This window comes from Stereum hirsutum (assembly GCF_000264905.1).
Source record: "Stereum hirsutum FP-91666 SS1 unplaced genomic scaffold STEHIscaffold_12, whole genome shotgun sequence".
NCBI lineage: Eukaryota > Fungi > Basidiomycota > Agaricomycetes > Russulales > Stereaceae > Stereum > Stereum hirsutum.
The window spans coordinates 73586-100829 of NW_006763142.1; the positions used below are offsets into that span (position 1 = coordinate 73586).

General features: G+C 52.5%; 6 protein-coding genes across 6 annotated transcripts in view; 3 read left to right on the forward strand and 3 right to left on the reverse strand.

Moving 5' to 3' along the window:
- Positions 1 to 393: 393 nt before the first annotated feature.
- On the reverse strand, positions 394 to 2670 carry STEHIDRAFT_62220 (mo25 protein; the record flags this gene model as incomplete). Its single annotated transcript, XM_007306723.1, has 7 exons — positions 394 to 435; positions 501 to 620; positions 690 to 899; positions 1073 to 1205; positions 2003 to 2315; positions 2445 to 2484; positions 2563 to 2670. 7 exons carry the CDS (start codon positions 2668 to 2670, stop codon positions 394 to 396), a joined length of 966 nt encoding a protein of 321 aa, XP_007306785.1.
- A 1883-nt stretch (positions 2671 to 4553) lies between these two features.
- STEHIDRAFT_112980 (arylalcohol dehydrogenase) lies at positions 4554 to 6323 on the forward strand (the record flags this gene model as incomplete). The annotated part of the gene is made up of 8 exons (XM_007306800.1): positions 4554 to 4765; positions 4840 to 4921; positions 5021 to 5245; positions 5330 to 5338; positions 5426 to 5567; positions 5652 to 5852; positions 5962 to 6137; positions 6237 to 6323. 8 exons carry the CDS (start codon positions 4554 to 4556, stop codon positions 6321 to 6323), a joined length of 1134 nt encoding a protein of 377 aa, XP_007306862.1.
- A 1156-nt stretch (positions 6324 to 7479) lies between these two features.
- On the forward strand, positions 7480 to 9208 carry STEHIDRAFT_132864 (arylalcohol dehydrogenase; the record flags this gene model as incomplete). The annotated part of the gene is made up of 7 exons (XM_007306801.1): positions 7480 to 7700; positions 7775 to 7856; positions 7958 to 8182; positions 8356 to 8497; positions 8570 to 8770; positions 8856 to 9031; positions 9122 to 9208. 7 exons carry the CDS (start codon positions 7480 to 7482, stop codon positions 9206 to 9208), a joined length of 1134 nt encoding a protein of 377 aa, XP_007306863.1.
- A 924-nt stretch (positions 9209 to 10132) lies between these two features.
- Positions 10133 to 17279, forward strand: STEHIDRAFT_170222 (DUF1744-domain-containing protein). The gene is made up of 9 exons (XM_007306802.1): positions 10133 to 10246; positions 10305 to 10430; positions 10487 to 11203; positions 11257 to 11573; positions 11624 to 11804; positions 11854 to 12039; positions 12097 to 14577; positions 14635 to 17025; positions 17089 to 17279. Exons 1-9 carry the CDS (start codon positions 10238 to 10240, stop codon positions 17116 to 17118), a joined length of 6438 nt encoding a protein of 2145 aa, XP_007306864.1. The 5' UTR covers positions 10133 to 10237; the 3' UTR covers positions 17119 to 17279.
- Positions 17280 to 17604: 325 nt separating this feature from the next.
- On the reverse strand, positions 17605 to 20224 carry STEHIDRAFT_62440 (subtilisin-like protein; the record flags this gene model as incomplete). Its single annotated transcript, XM_007306746.1, has 12 exons — positions 17605 to 17674; positions 17754 to 17796; positions 17865 to 17999; positions 18098 to 18250; positions 18330 to 18443; positions 18571 to 18704; positions 18784 to 18973; positions 19042 to 19054; positions 19127 to 19249; positions 19303 to 19549; positions 19618 to 19883; positions 19964 to 20224. The coding sequence occupies 12 exons, from the start codon at positions 20222 to 20224 to the stop codon at positions 17605 to 17607; spliced, it is 1749 nt and encodes a 582-aa protein (XP_007306808.1).
- A 3973-nt stretch (positions 20225 to 24197) lies between these two features.
- The window catches only part of STEHIDRAFT_112983 (uncharacterized protein), a gene marked incomplete at both ends in the record, with an annotated part of 5256 nt that continues 2209 nt past the window's right edge, over positions 24198 to 27244 (reverse strand). The window contains 9 exons of the mRNA XM_007306803.1: positions 24198 to 24296; positions 24343 to 24702; positions 24788 to 25402; positions 25579 to 25659; positions 25717 to 25851; positions 25942 to 26073; positions 26155 to 26322; positions 26494 to 26643; positions 26730 to 26774. Of these exons, the coding sequence (XP_007306865.1) occupies positions 24198 to 24296; positions 24343 to 24702; positions 24788 to 25402; positions 25579 to 25659; positions 25717 to 25851; positions 25942 to 26073; positions 26155 to 26322; positions 26494 to 26643; positions 26730 to 26774 (1785 nt within the window). The remainder of the gene's footprint in view (positions 24297 to 24342; positions 24703 to 24787; positions 25403 to 25578; positions 25660 to 25716; positions 25852 to 25941; positions 26074 to 26154; positions 26323 to 26493; positions 26644 to 26729; positions 26775 to 27244) is intronic.

A 27244-nucleotide genomic window follows, 5' to 3' on the forward strand; every position in this document is an offset into this window, starting at 1 on the left:
ATTCCACATATACGGTTTATACCAGCTCGAATGAAGATGAGGGCAGGCAAACGGTGAGAATAGGGACAGAGGGATGGAGTACGTAGGTGTGGTCATGAACGTCCGAAGGGGTAGACAACCCTTCTCCAGTGATGGGTGCGCGAGAGCCAATATTAGGTGCAGAATGAAGAGCGGAGATAACGACCATGGCCACATCAGCGGTAAACCGCGGTGAGACTGCGAGAAGGGTTGAGTATATGGGAGCGAGGGAGGCAATGACAAAGCGAGGGGATCAGTTTGTCTGTCATGGTAATGGTGGTGGCGGTAGGTGTCCGAGCTGGTAATATACATATGATGGGTGGCGAAGCGTGATGCAACCAGAAACGGTCTATGGCTGGGTCGCATACCAGTTCGCTACAGTTGCTGTATCTGCACGATGAGGAACTGCTTCTCGTCCTATACGAAACCGAAAACAGTAAGGCGTCAGTGGACTGAATCGACCACAGGATGCAGAAACTTACGGTGAACTGCTCATCGTCCTTATCATTATGGAAGCCCTTCAAGAACACAAGCAGCTTCTCCTTGTTCCTCCTCAATATCGCCTCAATCTGCGGCGGCTTCTTCGGGTTCGCGACGAAGACCTGTAACGAAGAAAAAATGTCAGCGTACGCGGACTTCTAGACCGCAGATAGAGAAAAAAAAAGACCCACCTTAAACACGTGAAACGCCTCAAACTGTATATTCTTGCTCTTGTCCCTCAACAAATTCATCATCATCTTTAAATTCCCCTCATTCGCGATGTACCTCGTCATTACGCTGAAGTTCGCCCGGTCGAGAAGGATCTCGCCCAGGAGCTTGAGGGACTGTCGCTTGGTGACGTAGTTCGTGGAGAGGATGAGGGTGGTGAAGGATGCGAAGAACTAAAGGTACGAGGACGTTGATATCACAAAATGGACATCGTGGATGAAACGAGTGAGAACGATAACATGGCGACGAAGTTAGTAGAGGAAACAGGCGTAGTGAAGCAAACCCAACTCCAGCCCATAGAAAAAGCTGGACAAATAGAGTAATAATAAAGAACACCCCTACTCACCCTATCATAATTCTTGTCCAAATACTCCGCCACCATCGGCTTATGCCTCGTCAACGTGTCCTTCAGGGACGAATACGCGTCACACGAGATCCCGAATGTCGTCGTCTCGATATAGTGTGGATATTTGTAGAACCTGCGGTCATTGTGCGAAGGACACACGAAGGAGGGATAGAAAAGATGATATAGTTAGTTGTGTCCACATCATCTCAAGCGAAAAAAAGGAGAGAAAACGGTAATAAAAAATAACGGAGACCAGAGTAACGCCCCTGGGCAACAAACACATTGTCTCAAATAAGCCATAGAATAGAAGCTCGAAGCACAGAAGCCCATCCTGAGAACTCAGGACAGTCATCCGTCGGTGGATAAATCACATCCGTAGCCACAAGAGGATGTCTATAACCGCAACAGAATAGATGCACTGATATTGGTGCTGATACCATAATTGCTGTGGCAGGGAAGCAGCAAAGTTATAGTCATTGATCATGGGTGTAGGTCCACATGGGTCCACGCTTACGACCCGGATCGGGATGGCGGTATGTGTGTCTCACAGCAGCGGAGATAAGGCACTGCTGACTGCATGGAAAGTCGTTGAGAAGAGGCCCCGGAGGGTTCGACACGGATGGAGGTGACTCTTTTCTCATGACGGAGAGCACAGGTGGTAGTGAATGAATGACCCCACATTCGAGAGTGGAGTGAGTAGCCTTCGTGGCGGCGTGGCCGGAGCGGTACGCAAGGCCGTCTGATCCTGATCGACAGCTATCGCATGATTGTCTGTATGCTCGAGGTAGAGTGTGGCGTAGCGTTGCCTCACGCCACCCACCCCAAAGCTCAATGTGACGACCAATCAACCCTCTCGGTCGACGAGAATTGAAGGACGAAAACGAACACGAGAAAGAAAGCTGATAAGGAAATGGTAGAAGAGGAACTCACTGCTCCGAGTAAAGCAAAATCTTGCACAAACTCTCATGCCTCAACATCTCCCGCAGCATCATGCCCGTATTCAAGCCGACCTCCTCGTTCTCGTACCCCGCCATCGCAGCGAAAAGCACCTCTTTCTTGCTGCTGATGTATTCCACCGTCGGCCATCTCGACCCGATCTGTCTTCTGAGGAGGTTGTTGAAGATCTGGACGGCGTCCTTGCGTGCCTCGAAGTCGAAGCGGGCGATGTGAGCGACGAGGAGGTAGAGGAGGTCTGTCGAGTAGGTTTCTTGTGCGAGTTGGGCGAGCAGTTCGGGGACGGGGTCTACTGGTAAAGGGATACGTCATCGGCATTTAAAGATCGGGGATTGGGGGTGAGGTCGGGAAGAGAGCAGGAAGAGCGGGCGCTTGGTGAACGCGGAGATAGGGGAGGATAGGGGGCGTTGATACGTACCGCCATCGCCGTAGAGCATGCCCTTTATCGCCTGCAGATGCTTACTGATCTCCTCGCTCGCCTACGCCGCGCAAACTATCATGAGCAAAAAGCATGATAATGGAGAGAAGAATCGGACCTTCTTCCTCGCCTCGCCCGGAGGGGCGGACTCTAGCTTGAGGATGTTGTCCCTGAGAGCCCTGATGAGATCAGGCGGTGTCCTCTGCTTCGTCTTGAAGAAATTCATTGTCCTTCTGTCCTAGGCTTGTCGTGTGGGTAGGGATGGGGGTGGCGTCGAGATAGAATGGAAGAGAAGAAGCCGGGTCGTATAAGGTCGTATATACGAGGCTGGGAAAGGATGCAAGTTCCTGTGGTCGTCAAGGACGTCGTCGAGTCAAGAGCGTGCAGACGGGAGCGATGTCGATGAGGTCAACGGGTAGCACCGCAAGAGTGTAAGTCGCTCGCGGACAAGGAGACAACTCAAATGACAACTGTCGCTCTCAGCTCCGTCAGGACACACCCGGTGCAACGGCCCGGTCCCGGATTCGAACCTCCTTCCCAATCCGGCGTGGCCGCGTCCCTGCCGCCTTTCCTCCGTGCGCTCTCCTTCCGTGCCGCTCTCCCACATATCGTTCTCCTAGCGATCCCTCTTTCGTTGTCCTCTGCTTTTGTCGCGCCTACTCGTCCGGCCGGTCACCGCCTCGCGACATAGCCTGCCACTAGCTTGTATCTCATCCTCCTACTAGTGCTGACTCTGACGAGGTCTAACTTTCTTCGGTCAAAGTGACTCTCAAGCAAGGCACACCGTTCCTCTCGATGTCCTTGCACTTCCGAAGGAGCTCAGTAGCCTTGAATTTGAACTCGATGCATATGTCAGCGCCACACCAACTCTCAGTGCCCAGCTTGATGAGCCCTCACTGGGACACCCACCGCTTCCTTCGTCCATCCTTCATGTCACTCACGCGAACGGTACTATGATTCATACAGACCTCACATGAGTCGCCTAGCGCCCCCTTTGGATCTGCATTTCCATCTCAGTCACAACGCTTTGCAGTGATACACTCCGGCATGCCTTATCTCCGCTGCCCATCAACCATGTCTGTACCAAGTACTGCCTTTTATCCGAGGATGGTCTGAATCGATTCCCAGTCACCATGACCCATATACTCCCATATAGGAGCCTCTCCAGTATCCTGTGACTGCAATTCCCTTTACCTTGGTTCTTCGAAATCCCACAGTCGCTCAACGAAGTCCCTCCTGCACCTGATCTGACGCTTTCTGATTCACGAAAGCTTGAGATCTTGAGACCCCTCCTTATGACGTCGTCACTCACAGTCCGAACTTCCCATCATGGAGAACAAAGCCACTGCTGATGACCTCACATGCACTGCTCCTTGGCGTTGCCTAACTCGGACTCTTCGCCGAGTTGATGCTTCCTCATTTGGTTTCTGTCATATTACCCTTTCGGTCACGTCCGAGCATTCTACGTACGAATACGGAATCGGACACCACGATCGTGTCTGTATAGCACAACGCTCAGGCCACAAAGTCACAAAGCTGAAAGTAATGGACTCTTGCGCCGATAGTTTTGATAGTTGATGTGAACCTTAGTCAATCAGGTAAATCAGTGAGGATAAATTAGCACGGATATAATTGGTCGTGTCTCCTTGCTTGACTCTCATCAAATACTGGGACATTCAATAATCAGGTCGTGTGCCTGTCGTTGTACTCAACTCACTTTCTTGCATCTATAGAATCCTGTCTAGTAGCCCCTTCGTTGCGGTCGAGCTCGACGACCCACCTTTTTCCGTTCTCTGGCCTGTCCATCTCCATCCATTCTGAGGACAACTGGCGCAGAACCGAAAGTGACTTACAAAGAGACGTCTTGCCCGTGAAACACAACGTGTAGAAGGCTAGAGAAGCCATGTTTATGCGTATACCATAGTGCATCGGCAAGAGTAATTCGGCTTGAATGTGGGTCTTATTCTTATTCGAGCGCCTCTTTCCTTCTATATAATGACTTCAATGCCTTTCATCCCCTCAGCACATAATAGTGCTTCCCTCGATCTCTATTTTTCTCGAAGAAAAACCACCCATTTCTTCACAACATAACCCTACACCATCTTTCAAATGTCCACCCTCCCAGTTGCCCCCGACCCACCCACACCACTCGGTCGCTATCGTCTTCTCTCGCCAACAGCCAGCATCCGTGTCTCGCCAATCGCACTAGGCGGGATGTCTATCGGTGACAAATGGGGCAGCTCGACGAAGGAAGGGTCTTTCAAAGTGATGGATGCATATTACGAGGAGGGAGGGAATTTTATTGATACGGCGAATGGATAGTGAGTTTCGGAGTGGCGGTCTGGTTGTTTTATGATTTCATGTTCGTTCTCATGATATTCGTGGTGGGGCACAGCCAGGACGGAAGCTCCGAGGAGCTCATTGGGGAGTGGATGGAGCTATGCGGGAATAGGGATCAAATGGTCGTCGCTACGAAAGTAAGTCATAGCGCCCTCCCTTTTCCATCCCACCTACCCAGCGCTCAAATGAGACATATCCTATCAACTAAACATGTTTATTGTTTATAAACACGACAGTACTCCTCCCCGTGGAAACGCCACGACCCCTCCGTGGTCCAAAAGGTCCACTACACAGGCAACGGCACGAAATCCATGCACGTCTCTGTTGATGCGTCTCTCCGCAAGTTGAGGACTAGTTATATCGATATTTTATACGTGCATTGGTATGACTGGGATACGAGCGTGCAGGAGTTGATGGGGAGCTTGCATAATTTGGTCGTTGCCGGGAAGGTTCTTCACTTGGTGAGTGTCGTGTAATTTTTTCCTGATCAGTCAAGAACCTGAGTTCGGCTAATATCGTGTTATATTTATCTTGCCATGCGTTAGGGTATATCTGTGAGTTTTTGCCACACACTTCTCTTCTGCTACTCTGTCGGACAAATAATCAATCCATGGTAATCGTTATCATTGCATTGCACAAAGGACTCGCCAGCGTGGTTCGTTACCAAAGCGAACCAGTACGCAACCGATCACGGAAAAACACCTTTCTGCATCTATCAAGGTCAATGGAATCTCGCGCTGCGCTCATTCGAGCGCGATATCATCCCCATGGCGCGTGCTGAAGGTACGTAGGCGATCACCGCCTGCTCATGTGCTGCACATTTCTTCCCTCAATTCTTATGCGCAAATCCACTATCTATCATGTCAGGACTGGCACTAGCCCCCTGGGACGTCCTAGCTCGAGGCAAATTCCGCACAGAAGCAGAAGCCCAAATCCAGATCGCCGCGGGAGACAAAGGCCGTGTTGCTTTCGGGTCCGAGAAACTCGAAGCCTCGGAGGACGAAAAAAAGGTCAGCGCTGCGCTGGAGAAAGTCGCAGCTGATGTCGGAGCGGGTAGTATTCAAGCTGGTACGCCTCTTCCCTTCCGCTCGCATACAGCATTCCTCTTCCGACCAGGTCTCCTTCCAAATCGCGATGGCTGACTCTGTTTGAATCATTAACGATGATCGTGCACTAGTTGCCATCGCTTACCACCTCCAAAAGACACCCTACGTCTTCCCGATCATCGGAGTCAGCAAAATCGAGAAAATGCACAAAAACATCGAAGCGCTGCAGATCCGACTTTCCGAAGAGCAGATGACTTTCTTGGAGAGCGCACTCCCTTTCGACGTCGGGTTTCCTAACTGGCTCATTGTGAGTATCTTTTCTCGTGACACAAAGCTTCAGATGATTAAAATCGGAGATTGACTGGCTGATGTATCACACATTTATCACACATCGACGAACGTTTAGGGCGATGGGACGAAGGAGCATGATATCATGAAAATATCGACGCGGCTTGATGTGTGGCCCAAGCCTGAGCCGATTAAGCCTGCTTGAGTCAGACAGACCAACGCGAAGCAGAAACATACACAGCGCAGGATCCTGTTTTTTGAACTCTGAGAAATAAATCCAGGTTGGATTCCGCCGTCGTTATAGAATGCAATCCTTCGGCATTTGTTCTACCGAGCTCTGAACGCGCAGAGCGCAAAGGACTTTGCTTTGATTCGCTTCTGCCTGTGCAGAAAATAGGATCCGGTGCTGTGATATCGATGATCTGGAATTTACGCTGTGTGCGTTTGAAAATATAAGAAGTTGATTTTCCTTCTCAGTGACAAGTTGAAGTTGTTCGTCGGCGAGTCTAAGATGCTCATCCGACTTGTCGGCTTCTTAGCAGGTAGTCGAAGGCGATAAGATTAGATCTGATGCTCAAAGATGCGGCCAGGTGATTTCCCGATATCTTCCGCGGTTCGCCCACGATGAAAGTCTTCCTGTCCTTGTTGCCTTACAGCACTCCTATCGCGTTCTTTCTACTCCAACCTTGGGAGGCTTTACTTTTTTCTGAAGCTTGCTTGCGCTAACGATGAGACTTTCTTTCCGTGCACCTGTTCGAACACTACGAGGTGATCTCTGCCGTGATCTGTTCCGAGTCGACAACCTTCAATGGCACGGTCTCTTCACTCGACCTACACGCACCCATCCATACCGCTGTTAGAGACCATTTACAGCTTTGACAACATGTTATTATAGCATCCCCATTGTGTCGGCCCGCCTTCGGCCCTCAACACTGCGCTGACAGTTCTATGTAGGTCAAGGTTTTACACGACGATCCACCCTTCTTCCGTTCATTGTGCTGCACATCTCATATCAGCTCGTGTTCTGTGGTCAGACGCACGCAGGATTCTAGGTACTATCACCTCGGTGAATCCAGAAACCACTGTTGGCGTGAATTCCACCGTCTTGTTGCCGTTCCTCGAGACCCTCACCACCAGTAGCCCAGCCTGCCGAATGCCTCGACTTGACAGTCCTGAGTGAACACCCAGCCGGCTTGGATGTGGGTCAATCAGAGCGTTCATTCTCTATATAACAGGGAGATGTGATGACTTCTTCTCTTCACCTAGCCCACAACAGTATTCTCTATCGACTACATCATATATCCGTCTCCCGCTTCCCCCACAAAGCGTTCAATCCAAACAATCTCAACCAACAGTCAACAATGTCGACCGCCATTATCCCTGGCCCCGCCTCCGATGGTCCTACCCCGCTTGGCCGCTATCGCCTTCTCTCTCCCCTCGCCAGTATCCGCGTATCGCCCCTCGCGCTCGGTGGGATGTCTATTGGCGACAAATGGGGAAACTCGACAAAGGAGGCGAGTTTCAAAGTTATGGATGCCTACTATGAGGCTGGAGGGAACTTTATCGATACGTCTAATGCATAGTAGGTCTTTATCTTGTTTTTGATGTCCATTATGATATTGACGCTGAGGTCGTGGCCATTGTCGTCGTGTGTAGCCAGGATGAGAGCTCGGAAGAGTTGATTGGGGAGTGGATGGAGCAACGTGCGAACCGCGACCAAATGGTCATCGCTACCAAGGCAAGTTGCAACACCTCACCTTCCTTCTTTCAGTGACCGACGTGGTCCTTTTACTTATTCAATGTGACTGGTTAACTAACGATCTTGTATTCACGTCACAGTATACTTCCCCTTGGAAAAGATACGACTCTTCCATCGCTCAGAAGGTCCACTACACCGGAAATGGCACGAAATCCCTGCACATCTCCGTCGAGGCCTCACTCCGGAAGCTGAGGACAGACTATATCGACATCCTGTATGTGCATTGGTATGACTGGGACACAGGCGTGCAGGAGTTGATGGGGAGTCTGCATCATTTGGTCGCTGCTGGGAAGGTCCTTCATTTGGTCAGTGGGACACCTGTGTTCTTCTCTCCAGGTACTACCGTGATACTCATTTGCTTTTCCCACGTTTCGAACGTACCATAGGGTATATCCGTACGTACACCCTTCGTCGCACATCCACTACCATCATATGCCCCTCTTGCTATCGATTAACCAATTTGGGTCGAACATTATAGGACTCGCCAGCGTGGTTCGTTGCCAAAGCGAACCAGTACGCGGCCGACCACGGCAAAACCCCCTTCTGCATCTACGAAGGTCAATGGAACCTCATGTCTCGTTCGTTCGAGCGTGATATCATCCCTATGGCTCGTGCTGAAGGTAACCCTTAATTGACCATTTCCTCCTACTCGCTGTCCTTTCGAACTCTCGACTTACCGATGCTCGTGATAGGACTCGCCCTCGCACCCTTCGACGTCCTCGCTGGAGGAAAATTGCGCACAGAAGCAGAGGCTCAAGCTCGGATCGCTGCGGGAGATAATGGCCGAGTCGCCTTCCCCAATGAGAAACTCGAGGCTTCGGAGGAAGCGAAAAAGGTCAGCGCTGCGCTGGAGAAGGTCGCGGCTGAGGTTAGTGCAAAGAGTGTACAGGCCGGTATGTCCCCACCACCTTCACCTACATACCTTTGTTGCTTATATTAGTGCTGATAAACGCATCGTAAACGACGAAACCACACCAGTGGCCATCGCCTACCATCTGCAGAAAACTCCTTACGTCTTCCCAGTCATCGGAATTCGCAGGATCGAGAACCTATACAAGAACATCGAAGCGCTTCAGATCAGTCTGTCTGCTGAGCAGATCGCATTCCTGGAGAGCGCGCTCCCATTCGATGTCGGGTTCCCGAATTGGATGATTGTGAGTCATTTCGCTGTCGCAGTCTTCCGACTAGACTCTGTATAAAAAACATTGTTAATGTGGACCGCGTTGGTGGCTGGAAAACTGTAGGGCGATGGGACGAAGGAGCATAAACTCATCCAGATAGCGACGCCGATTCAAGCGTGGCCGAAGGCTGAGCCGATCAGGCCTCTCTGAGGGAGCGATATCATACAAGTCAGGAAGTCCGGCAGAGAGTTACCTTTTTCGTGTTGCCATAGATTACAACCACGTATTCCACAAAGCCGAGTATTGTTGTTTACATCGCCGAGATTCCGTATTTATTTCCACCGTTGACTCCGAGCCATTAAGCGAGGTTTAGAGGGTCAACACACTTTCAAAGTCGCGAAGGATCATGAGACATAAAGAGGTTCTAAGATTTGTGACGAAGAGCGGTCAAAGTCTGTTGCCAAGATGGTGCTCTAGCCTATCTTGTACCGTTGTCAATCGAGGGCCGTATTACTTAGTACTATCTATCGTCGGAGTCCACTGGCAGTGAATGTTGAGCGAATGTTGAGCGAATGACATCGCCTGAGACTTCGTGACTCACTTCGAGGCCCCAACAAAGAGATGGGGCAGTCGGAGTAAGTACTAGACATCCAGTTTAATTAGTGGTGAGACTTTTTGAGCTGTTGAAACAATGCATCGGTAGAGGAAGGAGAGGAAGGAAAGGAACACACCCGTGACAACGCGTTCAGAATTCTTCAGAATGTGATGTGTGACACAACGCGTTGACGTGTGACAGATCGTGACAGACGCGTCTGTCACTCCTCCGCGCTCGACCACGCCCAGGTCGCGTCGACTTTCAGTCTACGCTCGCACCCGCACTTCCGACCCTCTCGTTTTCTTTTCTCTCTGGGCTTTTCCTTGTAATACCTTCCCATATACATTCTGTCAAATACTGCCATCTCTTAGCTGGATATGGCTCGAGGGCTCAACACTCGGGGAAGAGGAGGCTCTTTTCGTGGATTTCGTGGCGGAAACAGCTCCTTTCGCGGTGGCCGGGGACGCGGAAGAGGACGAGGGGGTTCCAACTCGACAACGGCCGACGTGAAGTTATCGAGAGATGATGAAGGGACACAACTTGCCGAACGTTTTGAACAGGTTCGGATAAATGACGAAATTGATGAGAAGTTGGGGTTCGCTCGAATCGAGCAAGGCCCACGGCGAGAGGGATGGTTAATCAATATGCATCCCGTATGAGTGTTTCTGCTATATCATTTTGAAAAGTAAAACTAACCTCGCAGGACATAAGACACTCATGAAAGATCCTGACTGGCCCGGCGGCAAAGCGGCTGTCGATTACTACTTCATTCAGGATGACGGAGGCATGTTCAAGTGTACGTATTTCTATGAGCCTTACTTCTACATTGCGTGCACGGTGAGCCCTTATACGGTTTCTGAAAGTATCTCCCCTAAATCTGACACACGCATTAGAATGGAATGGAAACTATCATCGAGGAATGGCTCATTAAGAAGTACGAGGGCGTCATCTGTCGCATCGTTCGCGAGCGGAAAGAAGATCTTAAACAACCCAATCATCTCCTCGGACACCGTCGCCTGTATCTCCAACTTTGTTTCCGTAACGTATCCGACCTTCTCGCCGTCCGACGTGATATTGTTCCTCTGGCTCTTGCCAATAGCGCCAAACGCAGCGCAGTCGACGCGTACGCCGAGGTCGTCAATGCAACCGCGGACGGAGGCATGTCTCTTGATGGTGATGAAAGCTGGGGCGGGGAAGCGAGCACCAGTAGTCGCCCAATCGGTCACGACCGTGACCCTCGAGAGGGCATTATCGACGTCCGCGAGTACGACGTTCCGTACTACCTACGAACGGCCATGGACAACGAGCTTCGGGTCGGAATGTGGTATGGCGTTACGTTCAACGCTGGTCAGCCAGAGTTTGTACAGATTACCGAGAGGGTGAAACGTCCTGACCCGGTGGTCATGGCGTACGATATCGAAACGACAAAGGCGCCCCTCAAATTCCCAGACCAGGCCATCGACCAGGTCATGATGATCTCGTACATGGTAGATGGGCAAGGGTACCTCATTACCAATCGAGAGATTGTTAGCGAAGATATTGACGACTTTGAGTACACGCCCAAGGAGGGTTACGAAGGACCTTTCATCATCTTCAACGAAGCTGACGAGGTGAGTAATATAATTTGTCTTTATGGACTCACATCTTTAACCTCTTCATGTAGGCCGCTACGATCAGAAGGTTCTTCCAGCATATCCAAGAAGTCAAGCCGACCGTCATGGCCACATTTAACGGCGACTTCTTCGATTTTCCCTTCTTATGTGCTCGCGCCCAAACCCACGACATCGACATGTTCCTTGAAATCGGATTCGCCAAGGATTCCGAAGACGAGTTCAAGAGTCGGACATGCGTTCATATGGACTGTTTCCGCTGGGTGAAACGTGATTCGTACCTCCCGCAGGGAAGTCAAGGTCTCAAAGCCGTAACTGTCGCGAAACTTGGGTATAATCCTATCGAACTCGACCCCGAACTCATGACACCGTAGGCAGTTTCGTTGGCCTGACCTTTCCAAGCACTCACTAAGTCTGTAGATATGCCATGGAACAACCACAAGTACTCGCACAATACTCCGTTTCCGATGCAGTAGCAACGTACTATCTCTATATGAAATACGTCCACCCGTTCATCTTTTCGCTGTGCAACGTTATTCCCCTATGTCCCGACGAGGTTTTGCGGAAGGGTACGGGTACACTGTGCGAGACATTGCTGATGGTCAGTTTATTGTTATATTATTTGAACACCTAGCTGATTCGAAGTATAGGTGGAAGCGTTTCGTGGGCATATTATCATGCCTAATCGACATGAAGAAGAGCATGGAAACATGTATCAAGGGCATCTCCTTGCGTCCGAGACTTACGTCGGTGGACATGTCGAGGCTCTTGAAGCGGGTGTCTTCCGTAGTGACATCGAAACGGACTTCAAGATTGTCCCAAGCGCTGCCCAGAAGGTATGACTGTCTTCGGTCGAAATCTAACGAACCTTGCTGACCAGAATGTGTGGCCAGCTCATAGACGAGCTCGATGCTGCTCTCACGTTTTGTATCACGGATGAATCCAAGTGTTCCATGGACGACGTCACGAACTATGACGAAGTCAAGCAGCAGATACAAACCGCCCTCGAATTTATGCGCGACAACACCTCTCTTCAGGCAAAACCCCTCATTTACCATCTCGACGTCGCCGCCATGTACCCCAACATCATGTTGTCAAATCGTCTCCAGCCGGACTCCGTCGTTGACGAAGCTGCATGCGCGGTCTGCGACTACAACCGTCCCGGCAAAACCTGTGATCGTCGATTGACATGGGCTTGGAGAGGGGAATTCTTCCCCGCTCGCAGAGACGAGTTTAACATGATCAAACATGCACTCAACCAGGAGACTTTTCCTCCGAAACGTGTAGGACTTCCACCCCGACGATTCCCTGACCTCTCGCCCTCTGAACAGACCGCGCTTCTTCATAAACGGCTTGGCGACTACTCCCGAAAAGTCTACAAGAAGATCAAAGACACCAAGGTCGAGAATCGCGAGACCATCATTTGCCAACGCGAAAACCCCTTCTATGTCGACACTGTGCGCCGATTCCGTGACCGTCGTTACGAGTACAAGGGCCTTCACAAGACGTGGAAGAAGAACCTCGATAACATTCTGGGCGAAGGGCGCTCGCTGGCCGAAGTCGACGAGGCTAAGAAACTCATCGTTGTCTACGACTCCCTTCAGCTCGCGCACAAGTGTATCCTGAACTCTTTCTATGGCTACGTCATGCGAAAAGGTGCACGATGGCATTCGATGGAGATGGCTGGCGTGACTTGTTTGACGGGTGCCACAATCATTCAGATGGCGAGGCAGCTGGTCGAACAGGTCGGTCGACCTCTGGAGCTGGATACCGATGGAATTTGGTGTATGCTTCCTGGATGTTTCCCGGAAAACTTCAAGTTCAAGTTGACGAACGGCAAATCCATCGGTTTCTCTTACCCTTGCACCATGCTCAACCACCTCGTCCACGACCAATTCACGAATCATCAATACCACGATCTCGATCTCGAATCCGGCGAGTACAAGGTCCACAGCGAGAACTCGATCTTCTTCGAGCTGGACGGACCATACAGGGCGATGATCCTTCCCTCGTCAAAGGAGGAGGACAAACTGCTCAAGAAGCGGTACGCAGTCTTCAACGATGATGGCACGTTGGCGGAGCTGAAGGGCTTCGAGGTCAAGCGTCGTGGCGAATTGCAGCTCATCAAGATATTCCAGTCTCAGATATTCGAGAAGTTCCTCCTCGGTACCACCACGCAGCAGTGTTATGCCGCAGTCGCGGAGGTTGCAGACCAGTGGCTGGACGTCCTCTTCAGCAAGGCGGCGGATCTTACGGACGAAGAACTCGTCGAACTCATTGCCGAGAACAGGAGTATGTCGAAGACGCTTGCTGAATACGGTGGCCAGAAATCGACCTCAATCAGCACAGCGAAGCGCTTGGCGGAGTTTTTGGGAGACCAGATGGTCAAGGACAAGGGTCTCGCTTGCAAGTTCATCATCTCTGCCCGCCCTCTCGGCATGCCTGTCACCGACCGTGCCGTACCGGTGGCCATTTTCTCTGCCGAAGAAAGCGTAAAACGGATGTACCTTCGGAAATGGCTCAAGGATAACGGGCTCACCAACTTCGACTTGCGCTCCATCCTCGACTGGGACTACTATATCGAACGTCTAGGCTCCGTCATCCAGAAGCTGATCACCATTCCCGCCGCTATGCAGAAGGTCCCCAACCCCGTTCCTCGTGTACGACATCCCGACTGGCTCCATCGTCGTGTTGCCGCTCTCGGAGATACGTTCCGACAGCATAAGATGACCGATTTCTTTAAGAAGCCCGGTGAGATAGCGGACCAGCCTACTCAGACCCAAACCCAGGACATCGAGGACATTGGGGATAGTGGCGATCGATCGAGTCGACCCAGAATCGCTGTAGTCAATCGCAAGCTCAAACGCAAAGTCGTAGAAGACGCAGATACACCGAAGCGCCTGCCACCTCCCCCCGATCCCTCGAAGAGTTATTCATCTTGGATCAGGGCCATGCGACCTCGGTGGAAACAGCGGCGCGCGGCGCGCACGGCAGACCCTGCCGCTGCGAATATGCCTGCTATGTTCCGTGGTGTCGCTCAGATGAAGACATCCTCCCGATGGGACGTCGTACAGTTGCGCCCAACGAGCACCCCTGGACGTTTCAACCTCTGGCTACAGGTCAATACCGAGCTAGTCGCCCTTCCCGTTCGCATTCCACGGGAGTTCTACGTCCATATGAGGAGCGCTCCTCCCGAAGACCTATTCCAGCCCGAGCTGTACTCTTGCGATAAGGTGGTGAAGAACTTGCCTCGTAATACACCTTGCCTCAACCTATACAAGGTCTCAGTCCGGGAGGATACGTACGTCGAGGAGCAGGAGCACTTCGTCGATCTGACGAATAATCCCAACGTTGATGGTGTCTTTGAGCTACAGGTAATATTCGTCATTTGTCTCTTCCCAACATCTATACTGAATTATCATTTTATCTAGGTCCCTCTGGTCGTGCGTGGACTTTTGAAGCTCGGCAAGACTTGTCAGACCAAAGACAACGTCATGACGCTCAACCGTGCACAAACCACTGGACTTGATCTCGAACAGCTGGAACGAGCCAACCACGGCACGAGGTCTAAATATCTTAACGAAGGTCGTGCCGGGAAGTATATCTTCCTCTTCCACGCTTGTTCACTAAACGCCCCTGTCCACGTCTTCGCCATCTTCATGCCCACTGGTGCCGTCCGTCTTCACATCGTCGATCCTGCCACCCGCCGGCAACCTATAACTCGTCTTCGCGAACAATACGAGGAGCTCCTAGAGAAGTATCAGAAAGCCAATGGCGTGAACATCTCCGTCGATTATCTTCCATCGAGAGAGTTTGCTTCGACATATCACAGCAGTGACCTCACCGCCCTTCAGGCCGTATCCCGAGAGCTTCGACTGTACGAATCCCAGTCATACACCGTCATCATCTCCTCCATGAAAGAGCAATCGTACTTCGACGAACATTGCCCGAAGCTGTCGCGATTTCCGGTGCTCTCCATGTCCAAGTCGAAAGGACCCCACAGCTTGGATGTCTTCCCCTGGCAGTCCAATGTCGCACACAAGATGCTCAGTCGATATATCTCTCTCGGTTCGTGGATGGATCGAATGGTCGCCCTCGCAGAATACTATGACGTCCCGGTGGGCCACATCGACGGCGACCAGCCCCTCTTCCTTTCAGATCTCGAGTTCGCACGTCGACTCATCAGCCAGGATTGCGTCTTGTGGTGGTCCCCAAGTGGTTCGCCCGACCTCGGCGGTATGGAAGGCGACCAAAGGTACACGGAGGAACTTCCGCATACGGAATTCAAGTCGCCAGGGTGCTACTCGAATGTCAGTCTGGAGATCACCGTTCGCAATCTTGCCGTGAACTCGGTCCTACACTCTGTCGTAGTGAACGAACTCGAGGGTAGTGGAGGAACGACGGCATTCGACTCTGTATCTCACACTATCGATGAGTTCAAGGACGGGGAAGCCCAGCGCGATCTTACCCTTGGTGAAGCCAACATCTCACCTCAGACTTTCGGCATCATGAAGTCTATCGTTAAGGGTTGGTTGCTAGATAAGATTCGACATGGTGTTGAGAGCCCTGCCTCGCTCACTATCGACCACTTCTGGCGATGGGTCACTTCGAAATCCTCACATCTGTACGACCCCAGCATCCATCGCTTCATCTACGGCCTCATGCGCAAGACTTTCATCCAGCTGCTCGCCGAATTCAAACGCTTGGGCTCTCACGTCGTCTACGCAGACTTCAGTCGCATTCTCCTCGTCACCTCCAAACCTCCCGGAACGGCTCATGCATACGCCACCTACCTTACCACTGCGGTTAGCTCGAACGAACTATTCCAGCACATTTTCCTGCAGACCGAACGGTTCTACGACTTTTTACTCTTCATGGATCAAGCCAATCTTGGAGGTGTCGTCTGCGAGGACCCACTCGCTGTGGTGCCTTCGAGGGACGTCTCCATCAACATGCAATGGAACATCCAGAAGTACTTGCCGCCAGCCATCCAACGGGACTTTGCCGACTTTGTCAGGTACTTCCTCGTCGAGTTGTACAAGGCACGGCAGAAGTCCAACGAGTCGTCCCGCGGTCCTCTCCGAGTTTTGGAGAACGGCGCACCAGACGCAACGCAGAAGGATACCAGTCGGTCGAAGGAGGTGGACAGCGTCAAGGAATTCATAGCGCGAAAGCTCACGCGAAAACTGTTCAAGTACATCGACAGCGTACAAACACGACACCGAGCCGCATCCGCCGACGAAGAACTTTCAGTTGATTTCGAGTTCCCCCTCCTTCCAGGCTCATATCTTCGCCTCGTCGATCCAACCCTAGAGTTCATCAAGTTCGCATGCGCGGTCTTAGAACTCGCCAAAGACTTCCAGAGCGAGATCGGCTTGCTGAAGCGAAACGCCCTCGAACTGATAGGCGTCAAGAGCTTCAACGAGCGAGCCGTCTTCCGCAACCCCTGCGAGCCTCTCAAACTCTCCAACGTTCCCTGTCGACACTGCGATGCGCTTCGCGACTTCGACTTCTGTCGTGACATGGATCTATTACCAAACAACCTCGAGGTCTCACCAAAGTGGCTCTGCGCTGTCTGCGGCGGAGAATACGACCGGACGGCCATTGAGTTGGAGTTGATGGAGATGGTCCATGCGCTGGAACAGACGTTCGCGCAGCAGGACTTGAAGTGTGGGAAGTGCAAGCAGGTCAGGTCGGATAACGTTTCGAGGATCTGTTCGTGTTCGGGGACGTATCAGCCGACTTTGAGTAAGGCGGATGTGAGAAGGAAGTTGAGGACAATAGTGAATGTGGCTATTGTACATAATTTGGGGCGGTTGAAGGTGAGTTTTGGTGTCTCCTGGTGATTTTGTGCATCATTAACGGGTTTGTTCCTTTGTTTGTAGGAAACGGCACATATCGCTTTGACTGGTTAGGCTTGTTACGCTCTGTGGTGTCGTGTGGCCTCGTAATTCATTCTCGCCTTGTTCTCCGGCATTGTACTCATACTCCAAAATCCTCGCACTTTTTTCTCTCTCTCGCTATCCTGTTGTCGATACTCGTCCATAGGGCCTTTTGTAATTTGACGAACGATTACTGCCACGCTGCACTGTCCGTCTCGAGATCTCACCAGCGAAAAACTCAGTCCTTGACGACGTTTAGGCCTTCGGCTTAAGCGCCACCATCGTCCCAGTCAACTCCCAATGAAGAGGAACGCACTCACAGCTAAACCATGAAGATACTACTTACTCCTACTAGGGATCGAGATCCCAAGCTCATCCATTGGACTTCTAAAGACTACAACTACATCCCATAGTCTACAAGAAAATCATTCGTTACATCGCACTCATCCCCCAATTTTCTATCATGCTTGTTCATGCTATTGACCGAACTTCCTCGTTTTCGAACACTTCTAGACCCAATCACAATCCAGCAGCAGTCCTCATCGCGAGGTAATTCGGACTTCCCATTCCGACCACGGGGTCCCATCCACTATTTGGTCAAAAAAAAAACCCCTCAGCAACCGTTCGTAACAAAGCAAGACAAAACAAAAAAACAGGGGGAGACCTACGTAGTCGCGAAGAACCCGTCCGTACCGCAGCCAGGGTTGTTTCCTATACAAAAAAAATACGCCACAGAACGCATCAGCACTCGTCGCTTGTAAGTAACGGAGGAATCGCACCAGTCGTGATATCATTGAAGGCCTCGGGATGCGCATATATCCACGGGTTCAAGAAGCCCAGGACAGGCTGACCAGCGGCGAGGAGGTCGTCGTTGATCAGCGCTACGACGCTGGAAAAGATCGGGGACGCGCAAGCTTTTTTTTATACGTTCGCACCCAGCGAGAAAGAAGGACACGGCATTTAGTCAGTGCGAAGTTGGATTAGATTGAGGAATAAGGAGCAATAGACTCACACGTCCCAGCAACAAGCCCAGTCCTCCCCGCATCGACAATCTCAACGCGTTCACCCTGCGCCGCGACGTCAGGGTACGCCCGACCCGAGACGTTGAATTTGCCCGCGTTCGTGTCGCCGAGGAAGTCGAGGTATCCTTCGACCGCGGAGTCCTCTACATCCACCACCACAAGTTCACATCAGCAAACCCGATGCTACGAGCAAAGGGGAGTAATGGGTGGAAAGGGACTTACGCCACGAAGGCCTGGCGAAATAGTTCGAGAATCCACCGGCAGAGAGCGCGGCTCCTTTCTCTGGGTTCACGTTCTCTGTGGCACCGACGAGGGTGGCACTGCGCGGTTGAAAACCTAATGAACATCGAATCTCAAGCCGTGAATTGGAAAAATGCATGCTTACTATGGGCACTGTTCGCAAACCCAGAATCAGTCTTAGAACCATTTGAAGGGTAGATCCGGGAAAGGAGTGGGGCAATACTCACAGTAGGGAACGTAGGCGGGAACGAGGTGCTGCATTGTACACCCGGCGTCGACGCCACGCCTCCGTCGCCGCTCGCGAAGAGGATAGAAACACCACGCGCGGTGAGTTGCATGTAGGAGTTGCACATCGCTCTGTAAGTGTAAGAATACGCAAAGAGGTCAGCATACGAACCCCGCGCGGAAGACGCTAAGTGTTAAAAAAGAAACATACACAGTCAAGCTCTCGCTCAAACTCGCCTCTGTATCGAACCCGTAGCTAGTCGTGAACACCAACGGCGGATTGTCCATCGCCAACAACGCGTTGATGATATCGAGGAACCCTTCGTCCGCTCCATCTTGAGTCTTTTCGCCGACGTCGACGAAGTTGACGGGGATGCCTGTGGCGAGGCCGACGGTGTATTCTGTGACAGGACGATAAAAATAAATCATTCAGAATCAAAGGTGAATGTGAGCCGGGAAAAGTACTTACGGATATCGAGGTCCTGTAAGATCAAGGGATTGTCATGAGCGCCACTCTTAAGGACTCGGTGAGGATCTCGAGAAATGATACGTACAGCTTCAACACCCGCATCCCTCAACGTCTGGTCGTTCGTCGCACTGTCGACAGAAGTGAACGTAAACGCAGTCGACGAGTTCATATCCGGCCTGAAGGTCGTCAAGAATTGCTTCAGGTCCGCCTATATCCACCACTCAGTCAGCTCACAGCTCTTAAGAAATCGGATTGACATACCAAGTTCGCATTCTGCTCATCGAACGCTGCAACGCCCAACGTACTTTGTGTTCCCGCGCTAGCAGGCGTCGTCGGAATATTATAGAGCGCCTGGAGACAAGCAGGAGTGATCGTGGAGTTGCAGCTAGCAGGGACCGTGGCCTGTGTGGCGTCCGAGGATGGCGAAGTCACAGTGTCCGAGTCGGGTGAGGGAGCGGAGACGGGTTTGAATGCTGAGATGGGCATGTGTCGGACTTGACCGTTGAAACTATTCAAGAGATAATCAGCATCAACACAATCCACGACTGAGGAGAAGAAGGGAGGAGGACAACTTACGAAGTCGTAGGATGCACGACCTTCACATGTCCCTGCACCTCCTCCGGCAACGAATATTCCAACGTCAGTACCTGGGTCTCACCCGTCCCCACCCTCGTGAACGTAGAGTACTGTGTGTTCAGCATTTTGTTCGCCGTAGAGACCGGGATGTCGAATGCGAGCCAATCACCGGCGGGTGTGGCGACGTTAGGCGTGATGTCGAATGTGGCGAGCCAGGACGTGACAGCATCGACAGATTCTTGGGTCGGTTTCACAAAGGATTCAACCTGTCATGTCAGAGATATAAATAGAAACGCATGAGATCGATTGCATCTCGAATGCAGACAGTTCTCGGAAGTACACAAACCTGATCCTTGGACAACCACTCCCTAAACGTCGGACTCGTCGGGTTACTGGCCGCCTCGAGAGCAGACTCCAGACCAGCCTGATCGCCCATGACGAGATTGATACGCATATTCAAGACATGGTCCCCAGACGCCACACCAGACTGCACGAATTCGGCGGGAACGAAGTCTCTTTTCTCGTGAAGATTCCATCGTGGAGACGCGACAGAACGTGCGGAGGCCGACGCAGCGAAGAGGGAGAGCAGAGCGGACGAGAACAACATGACGAAGGTATGGACAGCGTAAAGTCGTCCCCAGAGACCTTCGAATGCGAGTGCTCGAGGGAGGGAAGCACACGCGCAAAACGCGCGTCTTATAAGGAAGAACCTCGACGCGGAAGCAGAGGTCTTGGCACCGTGGCGACGGCAAGAAGGAAGACAGGATATTAGAGTGATGCCATATGGTTTGGAGGATCAGCAGCACACTTCGTTCATAGCCCCGCCCTGCCATTTCCCAAGATTCAAAGTGGCGAGTTCTGATAGCGCGTACGCGTCCACGCGACAGGGCGGTCGAGGATTCCCCGGATGAGAATAAATGGAAGGAATGGGCTGTACTGGGCCGGATGGATCATAGGAGCATACATCCTCTGTATGCGTTCAGGGGGCAGTATTCCTATTTTAGCTATCGTGAGTGAGGGATTGCTCGGAGGAAGGAAGGCGAGTTTAGCAGCTGCAGTGGGCGATAACGCGTCGGCATCATGCTGCACACCGAATAGCAAGCTTCCATACCCACGACTTCTCTGTGCTTTCCATTTGGGCGGGACACTCGGCAACAGAACAAGAGTCAGACATGCAGACGAACTATTGACCACCGGCGAGACCTATGGACATAGGAACGAGAATTGAAATGCAACAAGTGGCACTAGGAAGTACGTTCACGAAGACGATGAGGGTCGTGCGTGCTATGGTCTCGGGGAAGACAATCCAGAGCAAAGGTTAAAGAAATCCGTGGCTACTCAGCCCTCGATATAATCCCCAAGTAAAGTTTACGATGACTGAGGAAACCCGTGTTCTTTGAAGAAAAGTTCCCAGGAAGTTAGAGCAGCACGTAGTAGTACGTTTGGGCTTACTAGGAGTATGATTCTTCTGTCAACAAACGAAGAGCTTACCAGCTCAAATAATCGGTGAATGTGCAACGGTCAACACCCCAAAGCAAATCCAGAGGAGGAAAGACTGTGAAGAGCTTCGAAAAACGCCCGGGTCGTCTGGCCAGTCGAGGGTACGTATCGGTTCGGAGAGTACCCCTGTCCACGTTGCAGCCCGTGTCTTCCCGTGTCTCCTCAGGGTTTAAGTTGCACAGAGCCAGGTCCCGGTAAGACGGGTTATCCGCTGGGGACACGACCGTCGACAAGAGCGGGCTGCGGGCGCCCCAAAATAAAAAGCCAAGGACGGGAATTCCCGGTCGCCTCTTGCCCTTGTCCTCCATTTTTGGGCCTTTGTCGGTTTCGTATAAATGCTCGTTGCTTTGTTCCTTCCCTTGGGCGATCACCTTGTCCCCTCGCAGCTTCCTTTTTCATCGACGCATCGACGCGTTGAGTCCCGGGACCATGAACACGTACAGGCAAACGTGGGAGCCGTCGACCACAAAGTAAAGCACGGTCGTTCGCTGGGACAGGTATGTGCGCTTTCGTTCGACGAGACGGATTCAGCTCAGGTTTACTTTGACAACACAATGCAATAGGTAATCTAGACCTCGATCGACAGAAGGAAAAGTACAAACGATAGGCCATCCCCGGCGTGTATACGAGGAGAGCGCCACCGTCATGATCAACTAACCCGGAAGGAAGAACAGACAAAGCAAGAGGGAGAAAGGAAAAAGAGGTATGTACACCCAACACCTATCCGATCCGATATAAATATGAAACCATCCACAGGTCCATCCCGGGCCTCTTCGACCAGCACCATCGATGTCCACCCCCATCCTATCGCAGCCCGTCCACCCACCCCTTCAAACCGCCATCGCGAACATCTCGTACCGGGACATATCGACAGCCCCAGGTAACTTCATCTCTTCTTCCTCCGACTCGCCGAGAACGGCATCCTTGAGATGACCGAGGTGACTAGTGAACACAGATGTCTAAGGCGTCATTGTCAGTGTTTGATCGGGAGACAGATGATGAGGATAAAAATGCAAACTCACGTTGAGCTACTGTCCCTTCATGGACTCGGCGGCTCAGTGGCTTGTGTTTTGTCTTCATACAGTGTCTCCAGGTCGGGTATTTCGCGCGTCCTGGCCATCATCTCCATTATCGCGGTAGCTTCGAGCTCGGGGTTGAGCTCGATCTTAGTGGGGGCCCATATGTCGGGCTCCAGCAACGACTCCACATGGCTGAAGTGGTAGCCATCGACTCCACAATGAACGAGGCGTTTTTGGGGCTGGATTGGGCGAGGGATGTCGACGAAAGCCCCGATAGGGCGCCGGTATTGTGGTGGCACTTCCCCAATTACCCGCCCACAGTATAACCAGTGTATTAACTGGTTATAGATCTGGCCCTGGTGTGTTGCTGTGGTCAGTTGAATGTTTATTGGGCCTGGGTGCATGGGACTTACCGGCTTTGGTGAAACCGGAGGCAGATACGAGAGAGCGCGCAGGTGCATTGCGCTAGCAGACATCGTCCCCGAGACTTGGGAGGGGACTAGGTCGAAGTCCCCTATCGCCTGCCTTGTGCTGACCTCTGGGTCAGACTGTATCTACACCAGACCTCGTATCAGCACACTGCCCATGTCTCATGAACGAACCTAGACTTGGGACAAAGGACGAAGAGGAAGGGCATGCACATACCCGGAGTGGGGCCACGATCGGTCGTCTCTCGTGACGAGGTACCCTGGTGCCCGGGTACATTGTCATCCACTCCGACCGCGTCATGCGACGACGAGGGTTCGGCGGCGGCGGCATCTGAGGCAGGATGATGATGAGACGATGAGACGAGGCCTAAGATGTATAGGGGATGTGGCCCATCATGTCTCGTATCCCAGGCGCACATCGATCCTTGGCGCATATACCCTAGGATGATGATGCGCGTCACTATGTCTGCCATGCATGTACGAGAGATCCACTGCTCGATGGCCACAGCCGACGGCCCTGTGGAGGACGCCGACCGTGACCATCGTGAGCAGCCTCCTTGACCGACGCCACCCATCGCCATGCGACATATGGGTGAGGGTGGAGACAGAGGCGGGGAAGGGAACAATGGAGAAGGGGGGTAGGAGATAGCTATGACAAACGAGCGAACGAAGAGGGACGGGCGTAAAGGGAGACAGGGTAGGAGGAGAGGGAAAAAAGGGACGAGAGGGCTCACCTGCATACTGCTGCTACTTGCTGCCCTCTCCGAACTTTCGATCCTTTCCTCCTCCGCATTCTCAACGCCCGAACCTCCCAATGGCCTAGGCTGTGCTTTCGGGGTAGTGTCAGGGGACACTGTCCCGTCGTTGTGGTTGGTAGTGTTGGATTCGGAAGACTGACACAAAGAAAGCAAAGTCGCGACACATGAGTACATCTCCCTATGCGCGCTGCTCGTCGTTCATAGTGAGCCGGCACTCACCATTGTTGTCGAAGTTGTTTGTAATAGGTTTCAGATGGGGGAGATTGTTGTTGTTGCTGTGGTGTAGGAGGACAATATAGAGAGAGACCGGTGAAGTCCATGCCTTTTTATGGACACCGGCAACAGCCGTTCGGCTTTTGGTCGCTCGAAATGGTATAGCGCGCTATCCGGCGCCATCAGTTTAGCCATGGCGACGCGTTTCTACGTGACTTTGTTGATTTGAACCTAATTTTTTTCGTTGATCAGGTCACGCCTCTATGGATGGTCCGTGTGGCGTGCGCGAACTCGATTGCGTCGGCTTCGACGTGCCACCCTTGAGCCACTCGGTCTGTGGCACTCGACGCGTTGATTTCCGGGATCATGAATACGCACAGGCAGGCGCGGGAGACGTCGGCCGTAAAACACAGACACGGTAGTTCGCGTAGAAAAAAATACGTGCATTTTCATTCGACGAGACGTATTCAGCTCAAATTGACTTTGACAATGCAGAGGCAGTAGGTAATATTATATCCGGGCTCCGACACACGGCAATAAAACTACAAACGATAGGCGATCCCCGGCATTTATACACGGAGAGCGCCGTCACGATAAACGAACCCGGACGGAAAAAAATAGACAAGGGAGAAAGATAAAGGAGAAAGGAAAAAAAAAGGTATTCACATCCAGTCCGTATCCGATTCCGAAATACATATGAAATCACCCACAGGTCCATGCTTGACCTCTTCAACCAGCACAACCGACGTCTCTTCCCGCACCTACACCCCTTCAAACTCTCGGCTCGAAATGGGACACCAACGTCACCTCACCGTCGTCCATGTACCCCGGGACATACGGCCTGATGAAGTCTTCCTCGCACCTCGTCGCCACATCCGCCATTGCCTCGAAGTCAACGCAGTACTTCACCCCCGTCGGCCTCGGGATCCGCAACTTCTCGATGCTGGACGCCATCGCCAGCCTCTCGCGGTAGGCCTCGTACATGGACATATCGACGGCTCCAGGCAACTTCACTTCTCCGCCCTCCGATGCATCCGCGAGGTGGCTCGGGTCGACAGCCATCCTCAAACGATGGTATGTCGCGTTCTCCAGGTTCCTCTGGGATAGGTAACCCACCGCCCAGCCCATAATCACCTCGTCGGGATGGGACAAGCCAGGCACAGGCGACTGCATAGATGTCCAAGTCCAAAGTGTAGTGTTGTCAGTGTTCGAGTTCGGGAGATTGATGACAAGAGTAAAAATGCAAACTCACGTTGAGCCCCTGTTCCACCGTGAACGCGGCGAGCTCGGTGGTTTCCGTTTTATTCTTGTTGTTGGTTTCCGGAGCGGATATGTCGCACGCTTTGGCGACAATTGTGGCGACCATTTCGTCCACGTTGAGCTCTGGCGCAGGGATCGGTGGAAGAAGACGAGTCTCGGTCGGGGCGCCGACGTTAGTGCTCGCCCTCGGTCTCGGCGTTGCCGGCGCCTCCTCGTCAGACGTGCCGTTCATGACACGAGGTGGTCGTGGTGTGGCGTGCAGCGACGAATCGTCGCCTGAAGTTGTGACCTCAGACAACACCGCCTCGACACGCGGGCATACGAAATCTCGGGCCTCGCGCGCGACCTGCGAGAGGAGTTTTGCGTGCTCCGCTTGGCGACGACAGGCTCCTCGAGCAGCCTCCGGAAATGTCGATGCGAGGGTCTCGTAGACCAACTCGCTGACGTGGCGCTGTTGGTCGATGGAGGACGGCTGCGGGGTAGGAATAAACGTCGCGTCGTGCTCCGTCTGGCACGCGATTCGGACTGTCGCCTCAGGGTCGACGGTGAAGCGAGGCTCCCCGCCACGGGCGCCCAGACGGAGCAGTGTCCCAGTGTCCCCACATCGCTGAAGTGATGGCCGTTGGGCTGGCGATGAATGAGGGATTGGTACTGTGGCAGGGGGGGAGGGGTGATATGATCGACGTAGGCAGTCGGGATGGATATCTGGCATCGACCGTAGATTGAGACTGGCCATGTCAGGTTACAGAAATCCATAAAGAGGCATAGGGGGAGCGACGGTACGTTCGTGGCCACCCACTCGCGGTGGAGTTCCCATAAGACCTCGTTGAACGTCTCCGCGCTGACCTCGATGGTCCGAGACTGCTGGATCATCGTGGTCAATTGAATGGTCATTGGGCCTCAAGGATGCATATGACTCACTGGCGTTGCGGTCGTAGGCAAGGATAAGAGGGCCTGGCGGTCCGCGTCGCTTGGGGGGAACCTCCTCGCCCCCGACACCTGGCTGGGGACCATGTCAAGGACGCCGATCTCCTTGACTTTCGGCTGAGACCAGACCTACGCCAGACCTCGCGTCAGTATGATGTCCATGCCTCACAACCGAACCCAGATTTGGGCCAAGGATGAAGAGGACGGGCATGGACGTACCTGGGTTGGGGTTACCTCCACGAGCGGCCGAAGGTGTTGAAGGGGCACTTTGACGTTTGGGTATAGTCTTTTCCACTCGCTGCGACTTAAATGACGGCGTGGGACCGTCGGCGGTAGAGTCTCCTCGCATGTCTATAGGGCGGGCCGTTGATGAGTATGATGATGAAACGGGGCCTAAAGCATATAGCAGATGTGGCCCATCCTGTTTCGCACCCCCAGGCGCACATCGGTCTTCGGCGCACATGCGCTAGGGCCATGATGCACGCCACCGTGTCTTCCACCTATGAGAGATCCACTGCTTGATGGCCACAGCCAACGGCCCTGAGGATGCCGCCGACCGTGACCATCATGAGCAGCCCCCTTGACCAACGCCACCCATCGCTATGCGACATGGGCGAGGGCCAGGGCAGGGACAGAGGCGGGGAAGGGGATAATGGAGAGGGAAGGTACGAGATGGCCATGACAAACGAACGAACAAAGAGGGATGGGCGAAGAGGGAGACAAAGGGCAGGAGGAGAGGGACGAGAGAGACGAGAGGGCGAGAGGGCTTACCTGTATACGGCTGCTACCTTCTTCCCTCTCCGAGTTTTCTACCCTCTTCTCCTCTGTACTCTCTGCACCCCAGTATCTCAACTGCTCCTTCGGTGCAGTCGCAGGGGATGCCGTCGCGTTATGGGGGTGGGTGGTGATGGAGTCGGAGGACTGTGGCACAATGAAAGCAAGGTCGTCACATGTGAGTTCACATCCCTATGCACCCTGCTTGTGGTTCATAGTGAGACGGCACTCACCATCGTTGTTAGCTTGCGATAGGTTTCAGATTGGGGGTATTGTCGCTGTGGGGTAGGAGGACAATGAAGAGAGAGACAGGTGAAGTCCGTGCCTTTTAACGGACACCGGCACGGCGCGGCATAAATGTCCAGCTTTTGGTCTCCCGAAATGGTATAGCGTGCTATCCTGCGCTATCAGTTTTTCCATCGTACTGTTTTACGCATGTGGCTTTGTTGATTTGAACCTAATTTTCTTCGTTGATCAGGTCACGCCTCGCTGGATGGTCCGTGCGCACACTCGATTTCGTCGGCTTCGACGTGCCCCCCCCCCCCCCCTGAGCCACTCGGTCTGTGGCACTCTGTTGGCTGCGCTGATTTCCCAGGCGCAGGAGATATCGTCCGTAAACAAGCACGGGAGTTCGTACGTGCATTTTTGTTCGACGAGACGTATTCAGCTGATATTGGTCTTGACGATGCAGACGTAGTAGAGAATATTGCATCTAGACCTGATACGAAGAAAGAAAAGTACAAACGAC